General features: G+C 35.3%; 1 protein-coding gene across 17 annotated transcripts in view; it reads left to right on the forward strand.

Annotated features, from left to right (window-relative positions):
• Positions 1 to 22,874, forward strand: part of CAST (calpastatin) — a 135,464-nt gene that overhangs the window by 87,037 nt on the left and 25,553 nt on the right. For all 17 annotated transcript variants that reach the window (XM_031968004.1, XM_031967997.1, XM_031967942.1 and 14 more), the window contains 11 exons: positions 3,982 to 4,050; positions 5,913 to 6,011; positions 7,921 to 8,001; positions 8,217 to 8,255; positions 8,996 to 9,085; positions 9,222 to 9,314; positions 12,140 to 12,238; positions 16,144 to 16,227; positions 17,221 to 17,268; positions 20,285 to 20,380; positions 20,797 to 20,895. In XM_031968004.1, coding sequence (XP_031823864.1) covers positions 3,982 to 4,050; positions 5,913 to 6,011; positions 7,921 to 8,001; positions 8,217 to 8,255; positions 8,996 to 9,085; positions 9,222 to 9,314; positions 12,140 to 12,238; positions 16,144 to 16,227; positions 17,221 to 17,268; positions 20,285 to 20,380; positions 20,797 to 20,895 — 897 coding nt within the window. The remainder of the gene's footprint in view (positions 1 to 3,981; positions 4,051 to 5,912; positions 6,012 to 7,920; positions 8,002 to 8,216; positions 8,256 to 8,995; positions 9,086 to 9,221; positions 9,315 to 12,139; positions 12,239 to 16,143; positions 16,228 to 17,220; positions 17,269 to 20,284; positions 20,381 to 20,796; positions 20,896 to 22,874) is intronic.

A 22,874-nucleotide genomic window follows, 5' to 3' on the forward strand; every position in this document is an offset into this window, starting at 1 on the left:
AGAACTAGTCTGAACATTACAGGACCACCTATTTAACAATGAGGAAACTGAGGCAGAGAGCAATTAAATAACTTGTCATACTCACACAGATTTGAACTCAGATGTTCCTGACTCCAAATCTGTGTCCTATTCTAACATGCTGAGTTTTAAATTTTGTTTTTTTTGTCTTGTTGCAAAAAAAAAAAAAAAGAAAGAAAAGAAAGAAAAGGCACTGAGAAGTTATACAAGCACATAAATAAATGCCCTTTGGCAAATATTGCAACTATAGAACTCTCTACAGTAGCCCATCACATCACTAGCCAGAGACTTGGTGCATGACTTAGTCTGAATGTTGAGATAAAATTTTTAAAAGATTACACATCTGCAAATGATGTATTCTAAGACCAGCAGTCCTTTCAACCCAGGAGGGTTTCAAAGTACACAGGAGGGTTTCTAAGTCCTCCTTGATTCACAAATCTCTTAGATCATTTACTTCCTCATCACTGGCATTGTCACCACCAGAAGAAACAAAAGCAGGAGAAGCAAACAAAAATTATACATGTGTGTGTGTGTATTGCTTATCCTATATTATACTATATTTTAGGAGCTTGTTTTTGCTTTTGTTAGGGTCTTTTCTTATTCATCAGCTTGGTTCAGGTACCCCCAACTTTGAGTTCCTTTTCAGACTTTAATAGCTTACAGCTAAACTAAAACTTAGGATCCAAGGTATTAAAGCTTAAAATTGAACTAAGAATCTGAAGACAACAAGTATAGTGCCTGACACCATATGCACATATAAGTTTTAAATATTATTTGACAATATCATTAACAGTGGGCTAGGGCTTATTGGTAGTGTTTGATTCAACATACATGTATGAGGCATCTATTATTTATTGGCTTCTGCAGCAAGTGAAATCAGACAATATTCCTGTCCTACAAGAAGCATACAATTAAGTAAAGAAGTTAAGATTTATATAAATGTCCTTGGGTGAAAAGGTTGTCAAAAAGTATTTTGTAAACATTAAAGCATGATGTAGATTGGAAGTGTGTTATTGTTGCTCAGTCGTTTTTTTCAATCATGTCCAACTCTTCATAACCCTTTTTGGAGTTTTCTTGGCAAAGATACTAAAATGGTTTGACATTACTCTATCAGATCATTTTACAGATGAGGAAACTGAGGCAAACAGGGATAAGTGGCTTGTCTGGAATCACATAGATAGTGAGTGTTTCAGGTCAAATTTGAACTCAGAATACAATTCTTCCCAATTCCAGACCCAGTACTCTATCCACTGCACCATCTAGTTTTCCCTAAAAGGGCTGTTAATTGTTGCCCTTAGATATATTTCAAAATAAGTGCCATTAAAAAATTTGAGAAGAGCTCCCTTTTTACTGGGCATTTGTAAAATGGGTCTTGAAGAAGACAAAACTCAGTAGGCAAAAGTATTGGTGGGTTTAAAAGGAAGAAAAATTAATTCCAGGCCCAGAGAGAACAATATGTTTAAAACTATGGAAATGGAAGAAATCAGGAAAAAACAAACCAACAGAGAGTATCCAGTTGGGTTGAAATGTAGTTTCTGAAGAGCAATACCAAGATAAGACTAGAAAGATAAATTAAAGGCAGATTAAAAAGAACCTTGAGTTCAAGATCTCAAGAGTTTCATCATTTCTGTTTGGTATCAGTGGAAGCTCCCTAACTAAAGGCTTTTGAGCTTGTAAGGGTCATGATAATATTGGTGCTTTAGGAAGATGACACTGGTAATTATAAGAAGTATTTAAAGAAGAGAGAAGCTCGAGGAAGCAAGATCACTTAGAACTATTATAATAGTCCAGTCATGAGGTGGTCAGGTCATAAATTGAAGTGGTAACAATGCCAGTGAAGAGGAAGTGTATGATCTAAGAGATTCGTGGATCAAGGAGGACTTAGAAGTTGAAACCCTCCTGGGTTGAAACAACTGCTGGTCTCAGAATATATCATTCACAAATGTGTAATCTTTTAAAAAATTTATCTCAACCTTCAGATTAAGTTGCCTAGCAAGTCTCTGGCTAGCAATGGGACAGGTTACTGTAGACAGTTCTATAGTTGCTACATCTGGCAAATTATATTATGAAGTAAATAACCGCATATTAACACAAGTCATTGTGAACCTGTATGTCTTACATCTATTTTTCAGATAGGGACATTCAGTAGAGATTCTTCCCTCTATCACCCACTTTTGTACTTTATGCTTAACTATTTCTTAAAGTAACTTTAGAGGGACTTATCAAATGTTGTTATCCAATTAAAATAACTGAAGGTCAAAATTAAAATTTCATTCCATAAAGCGAAATGAATTTTTCTTTATAGAACTTTCATAGCACCTAAACACAATGTACCTAAATTTGGCTTTTTATTGAAAAGAAAAGCTGAGAAATATATGGAAGCCATTGAACTTTCCAAAAAAAAATTCAGGATCTAGAAAGATCCAAAGACTTTAGAAGAATGCATTAAATTAAATAAGATGAAATTTAGTAGGGATAAATGTGAAATCATATACTTGAGTTTAAAAATCTACTTTATCAATACAGAATGGGCAATGAGTAGCTTTTCACAATTTCTCTGGGGAAAAAAAACAGGTTTATTAACAGACTGACTAAAATATGAATATGAATCAACAATATGACATGGCAGCCAAAAAGGCAGTGTGTTCTAGGCTACCTTGAGGGACAAAATATCCTAGATGAAGGAGGAAAAAACCTTTGCCATATTCCCCCATCAGGATATATCTACAGTCTTATGCTCAGTTCTAGGCATCACGTGTTCAGAAAGACATAAATGAAAGATCATGTCCAGAAAAGTATGAGCAGAATTTTAAGAAGACTGGAAAAAATGCTGTTTAATAATAAGTTGAAGAAACTTGAGGAAGTTTAGTATGAATTATAAAATTCTAAAGAGAGGAGGATATCACAGCTGTCTTTATGGGACCCATACTTAGAAAAGAGAAAACTTATTCTGCTTAAAGGGAAGAATTAAGAGCTATCAGTGGAAGCTGCCAAGAATTATAGGGATTTGAAGGTTTGGTTTAGTTGTGGATTTTTTGTTTTGGTTTTGATTTGGTTTGGTTTGGTTGGGTAAGGAAAGATTTCCTTACGATTACAGCCATCCAGAAGTTAAATGGCTTCCTCTTCACTAGACATTTTTAAGTAGGTACTTGAATCCTTTGTTGGGACTCTTATAGAGGGGACTCTCAGGCAAGTACAAAATGCCTAGAACTGAATTACAGTATCCAACGGAGTCTACATAGAATGTTCTAAAAGAAAATGCCAGAACCCTGATCTTGGTTTAACTCTAATGTTTTTAGCAATGACTTGGCAACTTCTTTGAAGAATTACATGCAAGTTAAGCCTTTAATATAATAAAAGGTCAAAATATGTATTTTTCCTTTTGAGAAATAATACAAAGCAGTTGTAAAGTTTGCACATTATTGACATATCTTCAAAATTCTGAGAAATGACTTGAATATCTTAGCTCTAAGTAGTCAACTAATATACAAATTTGTGGTAGGGAAATTTGGGGAGGGAGGACAGGAAGAGGAATGCCCCAGGAGGATTGTCTACTTTAAATTTTGGCCCCAGATGAAAATGAAGAAAATACCATATGCATGTTCATAATAGATGGGCCATTTATTTAGGATTGATTGTAAAATTTAAATAGATTAGATTATAAATCTAAAGAAAGCCAGAGTTGTTCACTGAAAATTAAACCTTAATTAATGTAAGGAAAGACCATGAATTTTTACCTGCCTTTGTTTATGCCAGAATTTAAGGGCAAGTCAATTTCTGTGTGCCTCAATTTCTTTTCTTGTTTAAAAGAAAAAAAAAACTAGATTAATAATACATACTTAGGTGATGTGAAGAATTGTGAACTACTTTATCCTATGTAAGGTTTCTGCATTTTAACACTTAAAACAGAAAGAGACATTCATTATTTTAGCATGCTTTCATGGTTTTTCTTAATTTTTTTAGAACAAAGAAAATGAATCCGTGTCTCTACCAGAACTAGTAAAAGTTGAATCCAGTAAATCTTCTGAAAAGGTAGGAAGACAATAGTAGTTTCTTATATAAAGCATTTATTCATATTTGTTGTGTCATTTTCCCCATTCTGATGTGATTACCTAGTTTTAGAAGTAAAGATATTCTTTGGGGAGTAATTAAAAATCATGCAAGGATTTAACTAAAGGAAAGACCTTGTAATAAATTACTGTTTTAGGCCAACATATTAATAAACTGAAGAAAGTGCTTGTGTTTTTTCATAAATATTAAACATGTATGAAAGTCACTTTTTCAATTTTTTTACTTGGTCTAATTTCATTGATACAGAGAATTGTTAAATTATTAAGTGTAGGTATAGCTCCAATATACTATGTATGCATTTATATATACTTTAAAGTGGTTAAATTATTATAGTATATACATATATTTACTGCATATGTATTTATTATATGTATTTTATATGTGTATATACAAAGTATATTTACCATATGTAAAGTGACCATAGTAAATTGGAGCTATACATGCATTTATATATGTATAGATATACCTACATATGTATATATAGTAAATATTATTATACCATTTGAATAGCTTAAGGTTGAATTTAAATTTCATTTCATAAAGCTAAAAAAGCTTAACATGTTGTCTTTCCTCCCCCAACTCCCTTCTGCTTGCCATCAGACTTTTAAGTTCCTTGAAAGCAGGTTCTGATTTTTGTATTCAGCGCCTACATATAGTAGGTGCTTAATAAATGTTTTCTGACTTGATTAAGGACTATTACTGTGGAAATCCCTTCTACCAATACAGATTAACACCGGTTTCAAAATATATAGTTTTCAAAATTTACTTCCTACTTCTGAAACACACAATCTATAGCTCTGGGCAAATCACTTAACCCCTTTGTGGCCCAGACTGCTCCCATATATTTTTCTTGAGTCAAATTTGATTGTTTTTTTCATATTCAGAATCAAGCTATCTGAAATCATGAGATGAATAGGACATGGAGTCCTAAGTATTTGTACCCACCCCTTAATACTTACTGGCTGAGTGACCAGGGGCAAGTCACACTTAACTTATTTGAGTCCTAGTTTTCTTGTCTATAAAACTGAAATGATGATAGCTATAATACCCACTTCACAGGGATGTTGTTAGGATCAGATGGAGGTAATGCATGTAAAAAATTTTGAAACATAAGGTGCTCTCTAAGCATCAGTTAGTAGCAGTCATTACTGCAGAAGTGATAACAGTATGACAGGATCACCAAATTTAAAAGTTACTTGGGACCTTCAGAGATATGAAAATCTATTACATACCCAGCAGTAGTTAGTTGTCTAGCCTCTGCTGAATCCCATAAGGAGGAGGAACTCATCCCTCTCTTAAAGTGGCTTATTCCACTTTTGGATGAATCTCACTGTTAGGAATTTTTTCCTGATGTCAAACCTAAATTAACCTCTGTATTATACTTTGTTATGGAAATGCTTATTTCACTCTATTCTCTCTTCTATGACAGCCCTTGAGATACTTGAAAACCAGTCTCCATTCAGTCTTCTTTGGCTAAATAAGCCTAATTCTCTCAATCAGTCCTCATGTGTCATGGACTTAAGGTCATTCACCACCATTCTGTGTACCCTTTCTGGGTTTTCTCCTCATGTGGAGATCTTGGGCTGCATGAAGAAGAATATAGCTTCTGAGAAGAGGGAAGTGATAATCCCCTGTGCTCTGGCCTCCTTAGACCTAATACAGGGTACTGTGTGCAGTAGTGAGACTTAAGTAAATTATTCTCTTGTGAAATGTTTCCTTACTAAGGTTTACTCAGTGCTCAGTTATTCTCTATGATGGGGATCAAAATTCAAACACCTATCTATTTGCTTTCAAGTGATATTTATTATTTTCTTCTTTTTCAGCGTTCCTTGGATGATGCTTTAGATGACTTAGTAGACACATTAGGAGGATTTGAAGAAAATAAACCTGAAAGTCCAAAATATACAGGACCTCCTGTTTCGGTACAATATCTGTTATTTACTAAAGGTAGCATTGTACATTGGTCCTCATCTGGTGGCCCACCAGATAAGAACATATTTATTGTAACGATATATTAAAGCAATCAAGGGTCAGCCTGATATAGTGAATAGTAGGCTGACCAAGGAGTTAGGAAGACTTGAACTCAAATCCTACTCCTGACAGACTTGCTCTTTGACCATGGACAGTGCATTAGCTTCCAAGGCAACTCTCTAAAAATCTAAACTACAAACAAGTTGCTAGTCTGCATAAGCAAATGAAGATGTCACATCAGGCATGCTCTGTGCTGATGAAATTACAGAAGTGATCCATATAATATTATGATAAAGCATTACATAAATCTAAGCTGAGGCATATGAGGCATTTTCCTCAAAACAGCTTATGAGGTGAGTGGAGAAATAGTATCATCAGAAGAAACCAAGGTTTAGAAATAAAGTGACATAATGAAGGTCAAAGCTATTAAGTGAGATAAATAAAGTATTTAGATGCTGTAAATGGTGTGGGAATAAAAGACTAGAATTGGAATCCGTAAGGTTTGCTTTTGAATCCTACCTCAGTTATTAAAGTGCGCTCTCTGCCTCAGTTTCCTCGTCTGTAATATGGAGAGAGTAAGGACTCTTATGTCCTAGGATTGTTGTAGGTTCAAATCAGATACAATACACAAAGGGCTTTGTAAACTTCAAAGTGTTGTATAACTGCAAAGTGGTGCAGTCAGTAGAGTGCTGGGCCTGGAGACTGACTTGGGCACATCACTTAAACACAGTCTGCCTCAGTTGGGAATGATAACAGCACCCATTCTGCATAATTGCTGTGAGGATCAAATGAGATAATATTTTTAAAAGTTCTTAGCACAATGTCTGGTACATAGTAGATATAATATTTATATAGCATTTGCTTATTCCCTTCCCCTTTCCTTCCCTTATGTAAATGTTAGCTATTACTACTTGGAGTCCTAAGTCAGATTTTTCTGACTCCAAATCTAGAATGTTTTCTACTGTGCCACAGATAAGAACATAGGTATTGGTAATCTGATTTTATGCAAAATGATGTTAACAAGTATGACAACTTAGAATCATGAAGAGAATGGAAAATACTCTTACCATTAAATCACTCAAGTCCCTGTCAATTCCCCTAAACTATGCCAGTTGCTGCCCTATGGGAAAGGAAAGGGAATAAACATTTATATTGTACCTACTGTGGACCAGGCACTTTGCTAAGTACTTTAAAATATCATTTTATTTGATTCTGATGGTTTTTGGTCCTCTTTTTAGAGTTGAGGAAACAGGTGAATAGAGATGAAGTGACTTGCTCAGGCTAAACTCAGGCCTTCCTGACTCTAGCCTCAGTGCTCTATCTGCTGTCCCATCTGGCTTCTAAGATTAGTTGGTGTTCACAAATAAGCACTGTTCAATTGGAGAAGCACTTGCTATACTCCTTTTATATGGAATAAATTGCATAAAGTTTTAGATATTTAAAGGTAAAAAAATTGTTGCATGTATTTTCAGTGTATACAGAGGCAATGTTTGGAATAATCCTTTACTAGAACAGGATGAACTGTGATACTTTTCCTAACATCACAGCAGCTCAAAGACCCTATCCTTGTGGCTTAGGGTCTTCTGAAAACTCATGCCATTGTGAGTTTTATATGCTTGTCACTATAGTAAGTGTTTTACTAATATCTCATTTGATCCTCATAATTTTTAGTTAGTTATGTATGTATCATGATTTGTCCAAGTTTAATGTAATTATTATTTAAAGTCTCAGTTTTTTATCTAGATTATAGATACTCTGACAATAATGTCATTCTTAGGAATATATAGAACTTCAATTTCAGTAGGTTCCTTTGGTGTTTTCAAATAATTAATTATATATGTATTTTTGTAAATTTTTCAGGATTCATTTTCTTCCACTTACGTAGAGGAACTGGGCAAAAGGGAAGGCTCAATTCCCCCAGAATACAGAAAACTATTGGAAGTAAGTAGGATGAAAATAGAATTGTATTTTATATTTCCCAGAATTAAAAGACTTTAATATGTGCATCACTATTAAATTATTATTTTTTTTAATTTAGAAAACATGGGTAAAAAAATGTAAAACTTGTTAGGTGCTTTATTTTGTAAAGCATTAACAATCCTGTTTTGACATGGAATAGCCTTTTCATCACCACCAAATTAATGTGGTTTTTTTAGAGTCATGAAGGAGCATCCAGAGATCCACCAAACTCTGAGGTAAGTTTTGATTATATTATATTATATTATTATTATTTGATAATAAAATAATAGGAAGGAAGGAAGGAGAGAGGGAGGGAGGGAAGAAGAAAGGAGGGACGAAAGGAGGAAAGAAGGAAAAAGAAAATCTCAAGCTCCTGAGAAACCTAACTCCTCCTCACTGAGAAGGTGGTTCAATAATTTTCTATATATTTCCCATGAGAAGAAAAACAGTATAAAAACGTATCAAGATGATTATGATTCAGATGTCTGGAAGGAAAAGTTTATTTAGAAAGATGAGAAATATGAAGGAAAAATTCAGTGCTGTATTAGTATAGGTTGTAATTATTGTCCACTTACTTTTTAGACCAGCCTTTGCTCATCATAGGTTTTCTTGATACCACCTTTATTTTTTGAAGGCAGGTTATCATTGGTGACTTGTGGTTGCCTGCTTACCACTTCTCATTGCAGATACTGGTGTTGAAAAGATGAACTTTTTTGACAGCAGGCAGCTTAGGCTCATTGAGAACACAATGTAATTTTCTAGGGGAATGCTCTAGCACTTGAAGGAGGGAGCATCCATATGGAGGATGCATGGAAGGACTTGGGCATGAGGGGTTAGATATATTTTGCACCAGTAGATCAAATTGATTGCATCATGAATTCATTGTAGTGCCATCCCCTGCAGTGTATGAAATAACCTGTTATTGAATTTGAACTTCATCCATTATGCATGCCAGTCATAGTACCTTTTCATCTAGAAATCAATGGGAGAGGATGAAGCCATTGATAGCCTGTCATCAGACTTCACTTGTAGTTCTGCAGCTCCAGGAAAGGCAGAAGATAAAGAGGTATTGTTCTCCATGGTGTTTGCCTAGAAATATTTTTTATGATTTTTTAAAAAAATGTTTGGTAGTTCTGATCAACAGTGTTAATGCTCAAAGTGTTCCTCATGTAGAAGTTTGGATTTTGGTCTTTATTTTTCAGAAAGCTTCAGGAGAAGAAGTTTTAGAAGCCCAATCAGTAAACCTAATCAAAAGTGCTGTTCCTCCAGATGAGAAGAAACGAAGGATTGAAGAGGTAACGATATTTCTTCCTTAGGAAACTACCCGGTTCTAATGAGATTAATTATTAGCCTTCCTATATTCTCCCTTGATTAGGCTGATATGAACAATGTTCTATAAAAGTAGGATGTGTCTTTCCCCACTTGTGTGTTTGAGTAATTAAAACTGATTGGAGCCATGCCTGTCTGTATCCAGCAAGAAACAGTATAGTGAAATGGGAAGAACCCAAAGTCTGGAGTTGTAGGATGTAGGTTCAAATCCAGACTTTCCTGGATAAAATAGCAAAGTAATTCTCTGTCTTTGGGAATATTATTTATTACAAAATTAGTAAACCTTTAGCTAATTTGATTTAAAAATAATAGAGAAGAAAAATCAAATTGCTAGAATAAAAAAAAAACAGGTATACAAATTGTAATAGAGAAAAATGAAGAGAACTATCAGAAATGAGAATTGAAAAAAGATGAAGGATTTTTTGCAAAACCACAGATTGTCCAAATGAGCAGAATATGAAATAAAAATCTTTAATAATCTAATTTCAAACAATAAAAATTAACCTAGACAGGATGGATCCATAATTACATCAAACATTTAAATAATAATTAATATCCATATTATACAAATTATTCTCAACAATTGAGAGAGAAAAGTCACTTTGCTACTCTGTATCTCAGTTTCCCTGCATATAAATTGACATTGGATTTAGATGATCTTTAAAATTTCTTCCAGATCTAAATCCTATATACAAAGTTAGGCTTTGCATATTCATAAGAAGACTTTTGTTAACTTGAATCTTTTTGGTCACCTTTCAGGTGAAAATAAGAACACTAAACTTATTTCTTTTTTTGTATTATAGTATGATATAAAATTGCCTTCCCCCAAATTATTTGTACCTATTTGTATATATTTTGGATATCCTTATTTATTCCTGTTTTGTGTGTGTAGACACATACATTTATATGTACACACACATATATATATGTGTGTATGAACACACACACACCTGTTATTTTCCTCCAATAAGCTCATTTACGGAAGAAGCTATTTTAAGATTTTTGCCTTTTTATCCCCAGTATCTACCAGAGATCTTGGCACATAGTGGACATTTAGTACATGACTGTTTGTTGAGTCACATTTATGGTGTTCTGAGAGAAAGTTTGCATGTTCTCCTGTGAACCTCTCACTGTTGAGAAATAAGAGATAAGAAAATCCTACCATGCTAAGTAAGAGCTGGGAAGAGCCTTAGAGATCAATAGTCAATCAAGTAGCAAACCATCTCTCTTCATAATCCCAAATCAGCATGACTCAAGTGGACATTGAAGCCGCATTTATCCCTTCTTTCCCCATTAAAAACCACAAGAATATTAATTTCCTTTTCTCTCAGCCTGCTCCATGCCTGGAGAACACGCCATGTGTGTCACGTGTGGCAGCAGACAGCATGATGTCTTGGAGTCATTTGTCAATGTTCTTGTCTAACCTCCCAAAATTTCTCCTGTAAAGGAAAATTTGGTTGTTGTTTTTTTTTTTTTTTTATCTGAATGGCTAGTGATGGACACCACACCCATTTTTGGCAGTGTTCCAGAGCAGCTAGGATGAGGCTGCCAAAAGAAAATGAGTTTGCTTTTTTAAATCACTCTGTGCAGCTTGGGAAGCTATTTGGCAGGTGAGGGGATTTTTCAGAAGATTTTAAAACTGTGGCCAGAGAAATGATACTTAGGAATGTAGAAGGATATCTAGTAAGCCGTGATGCTTGAAATTTGTAGACTGAAAAACAATTTAATTTGTAGTAAATAATAATGAAAAATGTTTCAAACTTCCTAAGGGGAAAAGGAAATATTATTATTAGGTCAATTATAGGTCAATTATAATCATCATCTTGAAAGTCTTGTTTGTGTTTTTTCACATGTTACAAAATCACAGAAATTGAGATTTAAAAGGGAGAGATCTCACTAGCCTTTTAGTTCAACTCAAAATCAGAATGGAATCTTTTCACTAAAATAGTCTAGAAATAGTCATCCTGCCTCTGCTTGGAGGTCTCCATGGAGAAGTAACCCATTTCCTCCTAAGTCACCCCATTCTGCTTTGAGATGGATAGTTTTTCTTGACATCCAGCCTCAAGTTATATTTTTGTAATTTCTCTCCAGAATTTCTTGTTCTGTCAGGGGCAATGACAGCCCTTCAGATAGTTGAAAACCTCGAAGTCCCCTCTTTTCCAGGTCCTATTTCCTCTACCCATTCCCATGTGGCACATACTCCAGGCCCTTCACCATCTTAGCTGCATTCCTCTCAATATTCTCTGGTTTATTAATGTCCAGGTTCTTAAGCTGTGGCTCCCAGAAATGAACCCAGTACCCCACATGTGGTCTGACCAAGATAGATTATGAGATGATCATCATCTTATTCCTAGGAACTATGTCCTTCTTAATACAGCCCAGTATTGAATTATTTTTTCCCTGTCAAACTGCACTGCCAACTCACATTTAGCAATTAGATCTCTAAGCTTTTTTCCCATCCATCTGTTTGGTTTAATGTCCATTGAAGTATCCTTCTGGATGCTCCTTAACTCTCAGGAGTACTTGAAGGTGTATTTCATGCAAAGTGGGATTTAGAATGGAAAGCTCTTCAGAGATCATCTTTCTATAACCTCCTCATTTTACATACAGATGAAGAGAAACTGGGGCTCCAGCAAGCCAGACTGACTCAAAGGTCCCAGATGGAGTATATGGCAGAGTGTGCAGCCATTTCTTGGCTCTCTAGACCAGTGTTTTTTTTCTGTTATGCTACAGTGCTTTGTAAACATTTGCTTATAAATTAAAGACTTTTTTTCCTTTATTCTCAAAACAGACAGCCTCTGACAAAGCTGTAGATGATCTTTGTGAAACACTTAGCTATGCAGAAGCTGAACCTGAGATAGATACAAGCTCCTTCAAAGAAGTCGATGAGGTATTGTGCATGTTGTTATTTAAAAATCTTGTATTCTTTCCCTTCTCTGAAGTCTTCTTTTAGCTGTTCTTTTGGCTGAGATTAAAAGTAAGCTTAATTTCCTAATTGGGAGAGCTCAATTAAAAAGAAAATTAGAAATTGTTGCCATATAGTCAGTGACTAAAAAGAATATTTATAAATCTAGCCCTTAAATTTGAAAACAAGCATGAATTTGTTTCAGAGAAATTTCAAGTGGATCCCAAGTAAATATCCCAAAAGGGACTTTTAATGTATCTTGCCTTTTTTGCTATTCCACATTTCATTATGTTCATGAAATTTATATTTGCAGCGGACTCTAAATACTTATCATTTTTTAACCTATTGATATGATGAGCAATAAAAATGCTGGACCACGAGTCAGGAAGACTTGTCTTCATGAGTTCAAATCCAGCCTCAGACACTTATTAGCCGTGTGACCTAGAATAAGCCATTTAACCCTATTTGGTTCAATTCTTCATCTACAAAATGAGCTGGAAAAGGAAATGGCAAACCATTCCAGGATCTTTGCCAAGAAAACCCCAAATGGGGTCACTAAGAGTTGGACAGAACTGAAATGATGAAAACATAAAAGGCAGGGAGCAATTGAAGGAGTCCAGCATTTTAACTGTGGAGAAAGATGTAGATGATTGTATAGCCTTAGGAAGAGTGTTATTCAGGTGTTGGGGACCATAACTGCAAAGCATTTTCAATGTAGGTTCTTTCATGTTTCATGCTTATAACCTTAAAATTAAGCAGTATAAATAACGACAACACCAATAGTGAACATCTATGTAGTACTTACCATGATAAGCGTCTTATAAACATTATCTCATTTGATTCTTACAATGTCCTGGGAGAAATGCATTATTATCTCCATTTACAGCTGAGGAAATGTAGTCAAATAGCAGTTAAATGACTTATCCAAGGTCATACTAGTATATAACAAGTAGTGCATAACTTAAGACCCTATTCTAACTTCAGTTTTCCTGATCCTAGGCCCGCCTCTTTACCCACTGCACTGCCATATTTAAAAGGAACAGTCATTCTCTTTTTATAGCTAAGGAAGTTCAAGCTTAGAGAAGGGGATTTCAGTGCCTAAGTGTTGGCACTGCACAAGCCAAGACTCATAGTCAAGTCTTCTAACCCCAGGCCCAGTCTCTTTTCCACTTACCATGTTGCATCTTGTGGCTATTTGGCATAGTATTGACTGGGACTTAGACATATCTACAACACAATAATAATGTTCACAACAGTGACCTTCAACACCCTAGTAGGGGCTGAGGTTCAGAAAAACAGAAGTGATTTGCCGAAGGTCACACAACTAGGAAGTGCACAGAAGAAGGATTCTGAGGCAGCTCTTTCTGCCTCAGAGTCCAGAGCTCCTTCCAAAGCAGTAATCTGTGATGGTGGGTGGGGGTGTCTGTGTACTCCTTTGTGTGTGTAAGCCTGCTGTAACCCCTTGTTTAGAGGATTTAATTAACCAAAATGTTCACAAAGTATGTGAGAGTTGGAACAGATAATAGAGAAGCAGCATTACATAGTAACCATGGCAGTTAGTGAACATAGTTAGCAGTTAGGAGATTGGAGTTCTAGTCCCTGCTTTGTCTGCGAGACCTCCACTAAGTTAGTTGGTCCTTCTGGGCCTCTGTTTCCTCCTCTGTCAAATGAGGGCGTTGAACTCGTTAATCTTGAAAGTCCTACCAATTCTAACATTTACAATTCTATTTATTTCCATATTTGACAGATAAGGAAAACACAACCCATGTTGGAAATCAATTTATCCCCAAGTCACTAGCCACATAGCTAGTTACAGGCAAAGCCTGCATTTGAAGCTGGATCTGATTACCAGTCCAGTGTTCTGTCCACTACCCTGTGTTTCTTTGTCACCATGATGGATAACGGGAATGTTTTCTGTAGAGTATATTCAATTCAGTTAACAGGGAATGCATTCTGGAATACGGTAGTTGTCTTGGATGCCATATTGGAAAGTAGTGAAAGGGGTGGTATAGGGCCCATCACCAGGAATCTAATTGTCTTTCCAGAGGGGCAGAGGACCCTATTCCCAAGATTTCTATGCTCTCACTATCATCCTATCTAAACCAGGAAATAGGGAGAGGGAAATATTATATCCAGATTGGGAAACTCCTCTCCTTCAGTCTAATCTTCAACCAATCTTTAGATGTCCTAAGCACCAAGAGTCATGTCAGTCAACAAACCTAGTGTTCCCTATTTTAAAGGACATCATTTTGGGAAAGGACTTTTTGGGAAATGATGAGAAATAGTAGTATATGAACTCACTGGTGCATCTTAATCAAGAATAGCCAAGTGAATAATAGTAGTGTGGCAGAAGGAATTATAATGGAAATAAGTCAAACTAGTAGAGTAGAGAAAACCTGAAATAGCATCTCACCATTAACCAATTTTTTTATTTATTATTTTATTATCAGTTTCACAAGTGATTCACAGTCTGGATTAAATGAGATAATAGGGAAGGGAAAAGTTTGAAAAGATTAACATGAGGTGTAAGTATTCTTTTAATATAAGTGCTAAGGGAGACCTCATAATGGATTAGGGTCAGGAGGTTACACCAGAGAACTTTTAATGACTCTAATGTCTTTTCCTAGAACTTCATGAATCCCTGAAAAGAAATTGAAAGCTTCTCCATTTGCTCTATGGAGCTGTTACAACTGATCCTCATGAAGAGAAAGCGTATAATCTATATGACAAACAAATGTCCCCCCAAAATCCCATGGGATTTAGAGTTGGAAGAGATGTTAGCGATCATCAGGTCATCTTTGAAAATGAGGAAAATGAGATCCAGAGAAAGTAGTAAATAACTCAAATTTTTGTAGCTCTTGAAGGTTTTCACAGTTCTTTTCTTGCAAAAGCCCTGTGGTTGTATTGATATATTCATTTTTCAGAAGAGGGAAGTGAAGATTCAATAAGAGGTATGTTACTTGCCCAGGGCAATAGGCATTAAGTGTCTGATTCAGCTTTCAAGACCAGGTCCCTTATACCTCATCAATAACCCCTGACCTGGGTTGGGGGTAAAGATCTTCCATTTAAGGAAGATACAGGTTAGCTATTTCTTCATTTCCTACCCAGGCTTACTCCTTTGGTCTTCATTAAGCCTAAATGCTAGGTAACCTCTGCCCTCCCCTTTTCAGTTTCTTTTTATGTAGTATTTCCATATGAAAAATGGCATGAACAGATTGTAGAATATCAAAAAACAGGAATTTCTATTATTATTAATATTAAAGCGGGGAATGTAAATTGGAGTCAGATTGTAAAAGATTTTTAATGGAAAGTGGTGTTGGCAGTAATTGAAAACCATTGGAGTTTATTGAGCAGGGGAGAGTGACATGTTCAGCCATAGGCTTTAGAGAAATTACTTTGGCAACTGTGTGGAGTATATACCAGCAGGAATCTGCCTGGGGCAAGGAGATCAGTTAGGAGGCTGTTGAGTTTAAATAAAATGGGTTAAAGACATGATCGAGGGTGATGGCCATGTTAGTGAAAAGAAGATAGATGCAAGAGATGTTAAAATCCTCTGAAAATATATTTTCCTTAAATGCAAATTTGTTTTTAAGACCAAACAATAGAAATTCTCTGAAAAATCCAGTGCTTCTTTGTATAATTAGTTACATCTCAACTGCTCACCTCATCTAGGTTCTGGATATTCTGAACTAGAGGCTAGTTTTACAAAAGCTGCTACCACTTTGAAGGAATTTTCTTTCTCTTTTTATGTATTATTTCAGAAATAGTTATGGAGTATATGTGATTTCATTCAATTTATGTATGTTGTTTGTTTAGGATTTTGTTTTACTGAATAGGTTAAATAAGTATATTAAAATAGTCATAACACTTCTTTTCTACTCTTTCATCAGGTAAAATCCAAAGAAGAAAGACTAAAGAAATGTGGTGAACGTGAAGATACCCTCCCAGCTGACTACCACTTAAAACCAGCAATGGTAATGTCATAGGGTACCAAAAAACTTTCCCCATATGTATGTGCTACTGAACACCTTCAAGTCATGATGATTCCTTAAAATTAACTTTCAGGGAATATTAACAACTGCTCTTCAAGGTAATCTGTCACCAGCCTTGCCAGTTTGATGGTATTCTGGCCATTAAGTACTATGCTAAATTTGTGAATTACTTCTTTCTATTCCTGGGAAGGTTAGGTTCATTGGGTATACAGCCTTATGGTAGAAGGTAGAATCTCTATGCTTGGCCATGGGGAAAAGTCAGATTTCTGTAATTGATTTAAAAAATTTCCCTTTGAAGTAATACAAATAGACATTGTGTGGAAAATAAACACTTATGCTTATTAAAGAATTTGCTTATGTTTTGTTGGCTCATTTTATGGTAGCGTAATTATAAAACCAATATTGATATAAAGACTAGTAAAACTAAACAGCCTGAGTTCTTTCCCCTCATACCTGAAGTTTCGCATCTCACATCTTTTGCAAATGTTTGTGTGGTTTGCCAAATACCAGACAACCACTATCATGCCTTCCCATTCTTCTCAAGTCTTCTCCCCATTTCCTTCAACCAATCTACATAAGATGTGAATTCAAGGCCCTTCTCTAATGTATTTGTTTTCTTTTTCACTTGAATGCTGCTAGAGGTAAACATCCTTATTGGCTTTATTTTAAATAAAGCCACTTCTTAATTTTTTTAAAAAAAGAATGGAAATTCTCTACATATAGCTTTACTGTTGGTATCTTGTAGCTACTACCAGCTTATACACAAACTTTATTTTGTTGCAACCTGTTATAAACCTCTTTTTTATAGCTTCCCTCATATACTGATTGAGTTGAAATACAAATTAGATATGGAACAATAAAATCTGCTCTCACTATGTCTATAATCTTGCTTCTGGCCATGAGCTGTCTAAAGAAGATAAAATTGTCAGTATGATAATATAACAAAACAAAAACCATTTTCCATTTTATTTGCAGGATAAAGATGGGAAACCTCTATTACCAAAGCCTGAAGAAAAACCCAAGGTTAGGAAATGAATACTCTCAAACTGATACTTTTTCTCCCTTGCAAAGGAAATGTTGAGTATAAGTTGAGAATTTATGGCACACCTGGTATTGTCTGTATGGTTTGACATCTACATACCACATGAATGTGTTATGAACACTGCACTGAACCAGGTATCCACAGTTAGTCTTCTTTAATGTGGAGATCTATAAGAGAGATCTTGGTTATATCATTATCCCCAGAACTTTGTAACATTTGATTATCTTTTGTTTATCTAAATATAGGCAGTATAGTCAGAGTAGGTTAATCCCATCACTTTCATAGTTCTGCTCATATTACTTTGTATTCAGATGTGTAATTTTGTGGAAATAGTAGTCAGTGCCCAAATGATTAAGCCGTAACCATGTGTCTGTGATGCAAGGTGTTAGGGAATGCAAAAGCAACAGTCTCTACTTTTAAAGATCTTATACTATGTCATGTTTTGTTTTGTTTTTTTGAAAAAAAAGTACACATATAAATAAGTACAAAGTATATTTCAGGCAAATATTGAGTAAAGTGGAGAGTAGTGGATTAGCATCAGGAAAGGCCTCATGTAAGAAATGACTTATGATCTGAGTTTTGAAGGGAACTGGGAACCCTAACAGATGCAGGTAAGACAAGGAGTACATGGAAGTGGAATATGGAATATTGTCCATGAGTAATAGCAATTAGGCTAATTGTATTTGTTTCTGGGAGGCAGCTAGGTGATGCAGTAGATAGAGTGCCAGGCCTAAAGTCAAGAAGACTTATCCTCCTGAGTTCAAGTCTGGCCTCAGATACTTACTAATTATATGATCCTGGGCAAGTCATTAACCTTGTTTGCCTCAGTTACCTCATCTGACAAATGAACTGAAAGAGCAAGCCATTCCAGTATCTTTGCCAAGAAAATACCAGAAGGGATTATGAAGGGTCAAACACAACTGAACAACACATTTGTTTTTAGATGAAACTGGAAGTCCCTATAGAATTTCTTGGGTGAGGGGGGAAGTGACATAATCAAACTGTGTTAACAGATTAGCATATCAAAATTTGTGCAGACATTCCACACTCATTAGACGTGGAAATTATTTGTATTTTTTTTAAGTATTCAAAATTTAACTATATTTTTGCTCAGATAAATTTTTTCTTTTAACAAAAACAACAGAATCACTAGATCAATTTTCTTTGAACTTATGCTGGACTACCAGATTGAATCATAGATTCTTAGAGCTGAATGAGATGTTATCAGTCAACTAATCCAATCTCTATTTTATAAATAAGGAATATGAGATTCAGAGAAATTAAGATACCTTCTTTAACATCACAAAGCTAGTCAGTAGTCTGACACTAATAGTTTTTCTAAGGGAAAAAAAAAAAACAGAAAGAAGGCACTAGCAGCGATAGCTGAGTGCTGTGAACCTTAAACTTGAGTTTTTGGGTCACTCTCTGAAAGACCAACAATACAGATCTTTCTATAAGGGCTTCTTCTCTTTTGTTGCCACTGACCTTGAGGGGAATTGATATCCCCTATACGTATTTTCATTTGGATTAAGTAGGCACAAAACTCATTTTCCCTTAAATTATCCAAAGAATTGAGTTAAAAAAAAAAAAAAGCATAGATTTTTTTAAAAAAAAGTTTAAATGAATCAGTCTCTGCTCATGGAACCTACAGGCATAGTATGAAGAAATGATATAAAAGACAAAATTTATAAATGTGTAAGCCCCCATCCAAAGCCCCCATGAATTGTGAGGAGTCCTAATAGGAAGAAGAAGCCTTCTTTAAAATTAGAACTATATTAGAGTAAGTGAAAGGAGAGATATCTCCGCATTATTCTAGATATAATTGACATGAGACTTAGACTAAGAATATATGCTCCTGGGGGGGGGGTGTTAACCAGTTGTTATTATTAAATTTAGAATATAATTCTGGGCTCCACAAAATTCTTATTTAAAAATTTTGTTTTATTTTTCTCAAAGAGAGTTTTTGGGAAAGATTGACACAATAAAAAAAAAAAAAACAAAACTTCAATATACCCAGGGAAAGAACTCTGGGGGATGACTATGAACCACTACATAGAATTCCCAATCCTTCTATTTATGTCCTACTTTTGATTTCCTTCACGGGCTAATTGTATACTATTTCAAAGTCTGACTCTTTTTATACAGCAAAATAACTATTTGGACATGTATACATATATTATATTTAACTTATATTTTAACATATTTAACATGTATTGGCCAACCTGCCATCTGAGGGAAGGGGTAGGGGAAGGAGGGAAAAAGTTGGAACAAAAGGATTTGCAGTCATCAATGCTGAAAAATTACCTATGTATATATCTTGTAAATAAAAAGCTATAATAAAAAAAAGCTTCAAGCTTTCAATAAGACCAAGTTTATTATTTGGTAAAAATTCTTTAGTAACATGTGTCTAGGAAATGTTTGACTAAATGACAAAATCAATTACTGAATTTTCTATAATAATGTATTAACATTAGAGCTATTCTTTAATGTCTTTATCTTATATCAATAAAATAGTAAAGTTCCCATTTTAAGAACTTCAATAAAATTTAGTGGCTATGACAGGAGGACATCTAGGTGGGATGGTGGACCTGATGTTAAGAAAAGCTGAGTTCAAATATGGTATCTGAGGCTATCTTAACTGTGTGACCCTGGGCAAGTCAGTTTATCCTGTTTGCCTCAGTTTCCTCACCTGTAAAATGAACTGGAAAAGGAAATAGCAGACCACTCCAGTATCTTTGCCAAGAAAACCCCAATTGGTCACAAAGAATCAGACACGACTGAGCAACTGAATAATAAAAATAAGAGATATTGATAAGACATATTTCCTGAGGGAATCAGATTATAGATTTAGTATTTGATTTGGGCAAATTGGTTTCATAGATTACAAATGGATTTCAGTGAATTTCCAGAAAGAAAACTAATTCTACCAAAATGATTTCTATTCACTCAGCTAACCCAAGTAATTTTATATTATATAATTTTCTTTTTGCATTGCAGCCTATGAGTGAATCCAAACTTGTGGATGAATTATCCAAAGATTTTGAAAGCCCTAAACCTCAAGGAAAACAACCTAAACCAAGTGATAAAGCAAAAGTAAGTTGAAAATGTTTTAAATCTCTTGTTTTAAGTGCTAATGTATTCCTTTCTATAGTAATAAGGCATAGGCTATTTAAGCTTGAAATGATTGACAAAAATCCCATTTATGCCATCATTTCCCTCACTTTTTTCAGTCTTAGCTTTTTCTGAATGTTTCTTCTTTTCCTTTATCTACCAGTGACATTCCTGCAACTAAAATAATTCATTCAAAATTATGTTCCATAGATAAATAAGATGTGCTATGAATGGTAGCTGGAAGAAGTTTAGAATACACCCAATTCAGTTTTGGGCAATTAAAGGCATTTAATTTTCTTCCTGTATAATGCTTGTGGTAGGTATTTTTGATACACACATATCTGTCTTGCTAACCATATCTTTTCACTTTAGTTTATTATATCTGTTTCTTCCTTTAGAAATCTGAGACTCCAGTCCATGCTCCTGTGAAAGAAGTTGTTTCCAAAACTCGCATGTGCGTTGTTCAGGAAGTCCCTCAAAAGCCTGCACCAAAGCCCGTGAGTAACCCTTAAAGCACTGCCTGCTTTCCTGAGAGGCCCTCTGAACATGTGATCACTTATTCATAACAGCAGTGCTCCCAGATATTCACAGCTGTATTGTTCTATTCTGATGCTCTCTGACCCTCAGGGTCACACACACGCACACACGCACATATACCACACACAGCATGCACACACACATGCACATATGCACACACACATACCACACACACTTGCATGCAACACACATCACATACACATGCACACACACCTTTCCTCTAGTGGCCTTTTTGCCTCCAGCATCTAATATAAAATCCTCTGTTTGGCTTTTAAAGCCCTATATAACTTTATAAAAAGTCCTTTTTCTACCTTTACAACTATTTTCCACCTTACTCCTTGCCATGCACTCTGAGATCCAGAGGTACTGTCCTCCTTCCTCTTCCTCTCAAAAGATGTTTCATCTCCCTAGTCCAGGTATTTCCCTTGGATATTCCCCATACCTGAAACTCTTCTTCCTCAACTCTGCTTCTCATCCTTCTTCAAGTCTCAGTTAAAATTCTGCAAGAAGTCTTTCATGATTGTCTTATTCTTAATGCCTTCTTCTATAAAATATCTCCAATTTATCCTGTACATATCTTGTCTTTGAGATTCGGGCTACTTTTATCTAATTATCATTTTGGACACCTTTGAAAACTTTTGTTTCTTTAGCTCCTTGGGGATGAATGGCCCTCAGCCTGGCCCTATTCCCTTCCTCTATCACTATTTGTTGTTCTCCAAACAGTTCAATGTTCTCATTTTTTCTATGTCAAAAAAATGGCTCTGTAAATGCACTGGCAGTCAAATCATAGGAATAATTTTTCACAAAGGGGGAGTAACCTGAAACAATTTAAAACAACTACTTTTCTACTTTTTTCCCCAATTGCTGCATACAGTCTAGTCTTTAGTTATTGATCCATGACAAAAGTATTCAGTTTGTTTCAGTCCTGTCCAAATCTTTGTGACCCCAAGATAACTGGAGTTGTTTGTGCCATTTCCTTCTCCAGCTCATTTTACAGAGGAGGAAACTGAGGCAGAGTAAAGTGACTTGTCCAGGGTCATACAGCTAGTCTATGTCTGAGGTCAAATTTGAACTCATGAAGATGAATCTTCCCAGTTCCAAGCCCTATGCACCTTTATAGTTTGTAGTTCTAGTGCATGTTTATAATGTTTATAATATAATACAGTAAAAAGGGTGTTGGGCTTTTTTGTCAGAAAATAGGGTCAAATCGTATCCCTGCTACTAGCTACCACCATATGACCTTGATCAAGTCATTTAAATACCTTGAGCTTCAGATTAATCATCTGCCAAGTTAAGGGATTGTATTAGAAGATCTCTAAGGTTTCAGTCCCAAATCTGTATTCCTATGATCCTGAGAGTTATCAAAACTGTTTAATAGGGGTAGCAATTTGGTCAACCATTTAGTGTCCCTTGCAGTGTCAGGTCACCAAATAACAACAAAGTTTGCACCATTTCTTTTGTATCTAAGATCATTAAAAATTAATGTTTTCACATATAATGTATCATTTTTGTGTGGTATCTCATTGGTTGGGGGAACCAGAGCATAAGGAGGCGGGTTAAGTGAAGATAAGTCTTGGGATAATAGCGATAGATCTGGAATGGGCCCTATGGGTCAAGTCCAGATCTTTCATTTTACAGATAAGGAAACTGAGGCCCAGAAAAACCTTGCCTGGTCTCTCACAGCTAGTAGAGTCAGTCTTTCTAGTTTAGATAGTTTAGAAAGATAGCCTGTTGCATTCTAGTTGGTTTTTAGAATTCATCCTTGTCGGGGCAGGCTTAGGAGTTACATAAGTCCCAAGCTTTCCTGTTCCCTTTTTTTTCTTCCATATATTCCTATGCCTGGACCATTGGAAGTATTTCAAGGAACTTTCCTTCTGGGGTTTCTGCGGGAGGAAGATAGGTCTCCCTGCCTTTTACGAATGGTTTGAATTTTTTTCTG

The sequence above is a fragment of the Sarcophilus harrisii genome, chromosome 1 (assembly GCF_902635505.1).
Source record: "Sarcophilus harrisii chromosome 1, mSarHar1.11, whole genome shotgun sequence".
NCBI classification, from domain to species: domain Eukaryota; kingdom Metazoa; phylum Chordata; class Mammalia; order Dasyuromorphia; family Dasyuridae; genus Sarcophilus; species Sarcophilus harrisii.